Raw genomic sequence first — 7,871 nt, forward strand, 5'->3', positions numbered from 1 at the left:
GTCTTAAATTTAATTTCACTTGGCATTAAAAAGTTTTAAGTCTTGAATTTAACTTGCTTTAAACTGCAGGAACCCTGATTTAGGTGAGTTATTTTAAGTGAAGTTACTTATTCACTTTTTATCTTTATGTTTAATTTGAGTTGAAAATAATAAAATACCTGAGCATTAAATGTTCTAGGGAGATAAATAAACAATTTTCATTTAATAATCAGCTGTTGTACATTATAGTTTTGGAGAATCATCATTACGTTTGACTGAAGGGTACCAGTGGTATGACCCAATGTCTCAGGGAGGACACAAGTCTGAAAAGGTTGGAACCACTGGTTTAGTCTACAGAAGATGTGTTGTGTGACTACGCTCTGCCTCGTTATCAAGGTGATACATTTAAATCACATCGCTTCACTTGTTTTTTTCAAGGTATGACATTATAAAATTCTGTTTCAATAGAAATACATTACAAGTAATAAAAAATATCATAAATAATTTGGGTTTAGCTTCAGTATCAGTACTTGTAACTGCATTTTATTTAACATCTCATTGCAACAAAACTTTCTTCAGCTAAGTAGCCTAACTTACATTCTTCAGTCCGTGTTAAAAAACAAAAAAACTCAGCCATCATTGTTATTCTGTTTAATTAACTGACGGCACAATGCATTCTGGGATACCGTCGATACGTCTTCAGGGTTCTGTCGGCCGTGTGTGTGTGAATTGGGCAGTGATGTAAGCAGCTGACTAATGTGGCCGACTGCAACCCTTGAGTTGAGACACAGCCTGTTTGTGGTAAACTACAGCAGGAATAGAAGAGGACCTGTTGTTTTTGTTTTTTTTTACTCTTCGAATACAGCAGTACTTCATAAACACCAACAAGATACTCTGGAACCAGTATATTCATCTAATCACTGCTGTAAACCGTATTAACACAGATCTGTTTCAGGTTTTCATTCTGTTGTATTTATTTAAAGAAGCAGGAACAACAGCTGTGACTATAAAAATATCTTTATGTTCAACAGACATTTTAAAAATAAGATAATTTTCTAATATTTTCTCAAGTTTCACAGTTCAGAGAGAGGAAAAGCTTTAATGAGATTTTCCATTTTTCTTTTGGATATTTTACGACACGTAACTCATTCCACAGTTTTTATGTTTTTTCAGCATTTCAAATATCCAAACGTTCAGCTCCTTCAGGACATTCCAGCTATGACTTTTGGAATTTCAGAAACTTGTACTTTTTTCTAATATTCAGGGTTTTTAGCCACTTTATTTTTCTCATTGAAGATGAATGGAGTTCTCTTCAACATCCCAAAAACCTTTCAAAATGTTTAAACCTTTACAGCACTTTTCACCTTTTACTTCTGGTTCTTTCTGTTATTTCAGTCTTCTTGGGCTTTATTTTTTATTTAATTTTAGATTTTTTTCTACTAATTCAGCTGTCTTTCTCTTCTTTTCTGTTCATTTGCTAATTTCAACCATTTGTGCTTCGTACCCAAGAGCACTAAACAATCTCCTGCTTCTTTATGCTAATTTAAGCACTTTTCTGCATTTTAAGCAATTTTTAAGCTGATTTCAGTTAATTTTAGCTTTTTTCTACCAACAACCTGTTTGTGATAATTTCAGCTTTTTTACTGATAAATTGCGCAAACAGACTATCTTTGCTTCTTTGAACTGATTTAAGCTTTTTCAGCTACTATTTTAGCTATTTTTACAACAAACTGTAAATGTTAGCCTTAGCCTAGCCTGCTGTATCAGCTAACCACCAACTTAACTAAAAATACAGCAAACATTTATCAAACAAACAGGAAATACAAACTAAATGAAGGTTTTCAGACCTTAGGTTTAGTTGAGGTTTTCTCCTAATCCAAACACAGCTTCATGTCTCTGATGGGTTTCATTTTGTCACTCTTTGATTCATTTCTCCAGACATCTACGTGTGCATGATCTCCTACGCTCACAACGTAGCGGCGCAGGGGAAGTACATCGCCATCGCCAGCACCACAGTGGAGACCAGCGAGCCCGAGGCTGAGATTGAGCCGGCCCTGGAACTGCTGGAACCCATTGACCAAAAGTCAGTGCCAGACGTATTTCAGCAGTTATAGTTTAACAAACAAGCAGGTTATTACACATAATGAACCACTGACAGTTCATAAAAACATTTAATAGATTTATTTTATTTGTCCACGGCAGGTTTGTGGCCATTAGTGACCTTTATGAGCCCACAGATGACGGTACTGAGAGTCAGGTAAGACTTTCTCCTAACAACACTGCAACTTGAACTGGAGTAATAAATACATCTTAATGCTGGAAAATAATAATAATAAAAAAGCTTAAAAACAGTAGCTAAAATGACCAAAACAGTAGCTAACAGCTAACATTAGCAAAACAGTACATACAAATGAAAGTGAGCAAAACTAGGGCAGTGTATTAATTCAGGGGCTGTATCCTCCTGAAGTGGGCCACTTAGGTCACTGCCCCCTGCCGAAGGCTGTCCCAATTCTTATGAGGCTGACAAAACCTGAAAAATAAAGGCTGCATCTGAATATCCTTCCTGGCAGAGTATGTCCCAGGATTTATTGTGCCATCTGCAAATTAAACAAATAAACAAAGACAGCAAATCTTCATTAAGTTTGTTCAGTGTGGTGACCTAAACAGAACAACTGTTGAAAAAAGATGGTTCTCAATATATTTTTAGAGGGAAATTTTATCAATAAACTTCAATAATTTAAAAGTATAAAAGTCATAATAGTGCACTGTTACTGGTTGAGCAGAATCCGTCCGTCCGTCCATCCATTTTCTGCCGCTTATCTGGGGTCAGGTCTTGGGGGCAACAGACTAAGCAGAGAGACCCAGACTTCCCTCTCTCCAGCCACTTGGACCAGCTTGTCCGGGGGAATCTCAAGGCGTTCCCAGTTCAGCTGAGAAACATAGTCCCTCCAGCGTGTCCTGGGTCTTCCTCTGGGTCTCCTCCCAGTGGGACGTGTCCAGAACACCTCACCAGGGAGGAGTCCAGGAGGCATCCTAACCAGATGAACCACCTCAACTGGCTCCTCTGGACGTGGAGGAGCAGCGGCTCTACTCTGAGTCCCTCCTGGATGACTGAGCTTCTCAGCCTATCTCTAAGGGAGAGCCCAGACACCCTGCGGAGGAAACTCATTTCAGCTGCTTGTATCTGTGGTCTCCTTCTTTCAGTCACTACCCAAAGCTCCTGACCATAGATGAGGGTAGGAACGTAGACCGACTGGTAAACCGAGAGCTTCACCTTCTGGCTCAGCTCTCTCTTCACCAAGACAGACCAGTACAGCGCCCGCATCACTGCAGACGCAGCACCAATCCGCCTGTCGATCTCCCACTCCATTCTTCCCTCACATGTGAACAAGTCCTCGAGATACTTAAACTCCTCCACTTGGGGCAGGACCTCCTCCCCAACCCAGAGAAGGCACACTACCGGTTTCCGGCTCAAGACCATGGTCTGGGATTTGGAGGCACTGATCCTCATCCCGGCCTCTTCACACTCGACTGTGAACCGCTCCAGTGAGAGCTGGAGTTCAGGATCTGATGAAGCCAATAGGACCACATCATCCACAAAAAGCAGAGATGTGATCCTAAGGTCACCAAAAAGGATCCCCTCAACACCTTGGCTGCTCCTAGAAATTCTGTCTGTAAAAGTTATGAACAGAATCGGTGACAAAGGACAACCTTGGTGGAGTCCAACTTTCACCGGAAACAAGTCCGACTTACTACCAGCAATGTGGACCAAGCTCTGGCACCGGTCCTACAGGAACCTAACAGCCCATATCAATGGGCCTGTTACCCCATACTCCCGGTGTACACCCCACAGGAGACCCCAAGGGACATGGTTGAACCCCTTCTCCAAGTCCACAAAACACATGTAGACTGGTTGAACTCCCATGAACCCTCCAGGACCCTGCTGAGAGTGTAGAGCTGGTCCACTGTTCCACGACCAGGACGAAAACCACACTGCTCTTCCTGAATCCGAGATTCGACTATCCGATGGACCCTCCTCTCCAGAATCCCAGAATAGACCTTACCAGGGAGGATCAGAAGTGTGATCCCCCTATAGTTGGAACACACTCTGCTGTCTCCCCTTTTAAATAGGGGGACCACCACCCCAGTCTGCCAATCCAGGGGAACTGCCCCCGATGCCCACGCAATATTGTAGAGTCGCGTCAACCAATGCAACCCCACAACATCCAGAGCCTTAAGGAACTCTGGGTGGATCTCATCCACCCCCGGCGACCTGCCACCGAGGAGCTTTTTAACCACCTCGGTGACCTTGGCACCAGAGATTGGAGAGTCCGACCCAGGGTCCTCAGGCTCTGCTTCCTCATAGGAAGATGTGTCAGTAGGTTTGAAGAGGTCCTCGAAGTATTCCGCCCACCGACCCACAACATCCCGAGTTGAGGTCAGCAGCGCACCATTCCGACCAGAAATAGTGTTGGTGGTGAAGAAGGAAGGACAGAGGAAGAAAACAGCCTCAATGCTGACTCAGCACTCAGTTCCTGGTTATATGTCATGCATATTAATATTATTGATGTCTGTCAGACAACTCTTTGATGCAAACCTCTCAAACACTCCTTCTGTAGAAGATGAGTGACATCACTGAGGCAGGACCTCCAACGTCTGCACACTTCTTAAAGGGGACAGATTCAAAATCCATGTTTTTAACTGTTAACACATTTTGTTGTGGACTTGGAGTCTTTAGGAGGCAGAAATATTGACTTTATTCTCTCTTGGTGCTGGTTAGATTCAACCCTTCAGTTTTCTCTATTTTCTATGATGTTTTATGAATGTCCGTCCATCTGTCCATCCGTCCGTTTTCTGCCACTTATCCGGGATGAGTCGCGGGGGCAACAGACTAAGCAGAGAGACCCAGACTTCCCTCTCCCCAGCCACTTGGACCAGCTCGTCCGGGGGAATCTCAAGGCATTCCCAGGCCAGTTGAGAAACATAGTCCCTCCAGCGTGTCCTGGGTCTTCCTCTGGGTCTCCTCCCAGTGGGATGTGTCCAGAACACCTCACCAGGGAGGAGTCCAGGAGGCATCCTAACCAGATGAACCACCTCAACTGGCTCCTCTGGACGTGGAGGAGCAGCAGCTCTACTCTGAGTCCCTCCTGGATGACTGAGCTTCTCAGCCTATCTCTAAGGGAGAGCCCAGCCACCCTGCAGAGGAAACTCATTTCAGCTGCTTGTATCTGTGATCTCCTTCTTTCAGTCACTACCCAAAGCTCCTGACCATAGATGAGGGTAGGAACATAGACCGACTGGTAAATCGAGAGCTACATTCTGGCTCAGCTCCCTCTTCACCACGACAGACCGGTACAACGCCCATATCACTGCAGACGCAGAACCAATCCACCTGTCAATCTCCTGCTCCATTCTTCCCTCATTCATGAACAAGACCTCGAGATACTTAAACTCCTCCACTTAGGGCAGGACCTCCTCCCTGACCCAGAGACAGCACGCTACCGGTTTCCGGCTCAAGACCATAGTCTGGGATTTGGAGGCACTGACCCTCATCGCGGCTGCTTCACACTCAGCTGTGAACCGCTCCAGTGAGACCTGGAGATCAGGATCTGATGAAGCCAATAGGACCACGCCATCCACAAAAAGCAGAGATGTGATCCTAAGTTCACCAAAAAGGATCCCCTCAACACCTTGGCTGCTCCTAGAAATTCTGTTCATAAAAGTTATGAACAAAATTGGTGTCAAAAGGCAACCTTGGCGGGGTCCAACCCTCACTGGAAACAAGTCCGACTTACTACCAGCAATGCAGACCAAGCTCTGGCACCGGTCATACATGGACCTAACTGCCCATATCAATGGGCCTGTTACCCCATACTCCTGGAGTACCCCTCCCCACAAGAGTCCCTGAGGGACACGGTTGAATGCCTTCTCCAAGTCCACAAAACACATGTAGACTGGTTGAACTCCCATGCACCCTCCAGGACCCTGCTGAAGGTGTAGAGCTGGTCTGCTGTTCCACGACCAGGACGAAAACCACACTGCTGTTCCTGAATCTGAGTTTTGACTATCCTATGGACCCTCCTCTCCAGGACCCCTCAATAGACCTTACCCTTTTAAATAGGGGGACCACCACCCCAGTCTGCCAATCCAGAGGAACAGCCCCTGATATCAATACAATATTGTAGAGTCGGGTCAACCAACACAACCCCACAACTTCCAGAGCCTTAAGGAACTCCAGGTGAATCTCATCCAGCCCCGGCGCCCTGCCACCAAGGAGCTTTTTAACCACCTCAGTGACCTCAGCACCAGAGATTGGAGAGTCCGACCCAGAGTCCTCAGGCTCTGCTTCCTCATGGGAAGATGTGTCGGTAGGATTGAGGAGGTCCTCAAAGTATTCCGCCCACCGACCCACAATGTCCTGAGTTGAGGTCAGCAACGCATCATCCCCACCATAAACAGTGTTTTTGGTGAACCGCTCCCCCCCCAGAGACGCCGGATGGTGGACCAAAATTGCCTCAAAGCCATATGGAAGTCTTTTTCCATGGCCTCTCTGAACTCCACCCATGCCTGAGTTTTAGCCTCAGCGACCACCCGAGCCGCAATCCGCTTGGACTGTGATACCTGTCGGCTGCTTCCTGTTTCCCACAGGCCAAAAAGACCCGATAGGACTCCTTCTTCAGCCTGACAGCATCCCTCACCGCCGGTGTCCACCAGCAGGTTCGAGGGTTGCTGCCACGACAGGCACCGACAACCTTACAGCAACAGCTCAGGTAAGGTGCCTTGACAATGGAGGCATGGAACATGGCCCACTCAGACTCAATGTCCCCCACCTCCCCTGGAACATGTCCAAAGTTCTCCTGGAAGTGTGAGTTGAAGCTCCGTCTGACAGGAGTCTCTGACAGACGTTCCTAGCAGCAGTTTTATGAATGATTACATCAAATAATCTGCAACAGAATTACTATAAGGTCTGGACTTACCAATTACTATTTGGTGGTTTTCATTCTCCTCTGGTTCTGGGTCAGCCTCTGGTTCAAGTCTTCTGTTGTTGATATGTTTTAATTAAATTGTTAATAAAATGTTTCTACAAGCTAGAAAATGTAACCCCCTCGCTCAAACCGGAGTGGACCGGTTTGGAAGCTGAAGGGAGTCGGGGCTTGTGGAGTTACAAGGATTTCAGAGCAAAACTTTGTAGTCCCACTTTATAAAGAGCCAACTGTAGGATTTAAAAGTGAAATTGAAGGATTTAAAGCAGGATATGTCCACTTTAAAACTCAGCTCTACTTGATGCAACATGTTAGCTCATGGGGCTGAAGTTAGATGGTGCAAACACCAGACACGACTGCATTGTATGGTTGCAGTCTCTTCCTCCAAACACCACCTCACAGGGTTTTCATTTTATCATTTCCAGGTCTTTGCCTCGAGGTCCTACGACGCCACAACTCACTTCGAGACCACCTGCAACGACATCAAGGACATCTACAAGCGCATGACCGGGACCGACTTTGACTTTGAGAACATGAAGCGCAAACAGAACGACGTGTTCGGGGAGGATGAGCAGTGAGGAGGTTCAGGGCTGTCTGAGAGAGATGGGCGGGGCTAGGAAAGGAAGTGAAGGCAAGAGAGAGCTGAGGGGCGGCAGAGCCTGCTTTATATGGCCGGGGCTGCTGGGACTGTGCTTTAAAAACATGTGGGGGGTGGGGGGTGGGGCATATGGTGGAACAGCCAGCTCTGCCTCTCTTTAACTGCCTCTGTTTCCTCTTGTAGCGCTCTCTCTCTGTCTCTCTGTCTCTCTGTCTCTCTCTCTCTCTCTCTCTGTCCCTCTCTCTCTGTCTGTCTCTCTCTCTCTCTCTCTCTCTGTCTCTCTGTCTCTCTCTCTCTCTCTCTCTCTCTCT

General features: G+C 46.0%; 1 protein-coding gene across 1 annotated transcript in view; it reads left to right on the forward strand.

Moving 5' to 3' along the window:
• The window catches only part of gdi1 (GDP dissociation inhibitor 1), an 18,812-nt gene extending 11,149 nt beyond the window's left edge, over nucleotides 1–7,663 (forward strand). The window contains exons 9-11 of the mRNA XM_014032380.1: nucleotides 1,918–2,062; nucleotides 2,182–2,236; nucleotides 7,388–7,663. Of these exons, the coding sequence (XP_013887834.1) occupies nucleotides 1,918–2,062; nucleotides 2,182–2,236; nucleotides 7,388–7,540 (353 nt within the window). The 3' untranslated portion in view covers nucleotides 7,541–7,663. The remainder of the gene's footprint in view (nucleotides 1–1,917; nucleotides 2,063–2,181; nucleotides 2,237–7,387) is intronic.
• The last annotated feature ends 208 nt before the right edge of the window (nucleotides 7,664–7,871 follow it).

This window comes from Austrofundulus limnaeus, unplaced genomic scaffold, assembly GCF_001266775.1.
Source record: "Austrofundulus limnaeus strain Quisiro unplaced genomic scaffold, Austrofundulus_limnaeus-1.0 Scaffold1434, whole genome shotgun sequence".
Taxonomy (NCBI): Eukaryota; Metazoa; Chordata; class Actinopteri; order Cyprinodontiformes; family Rivulidae; genus Austrofundulus; species Austrofundulus limnaeus.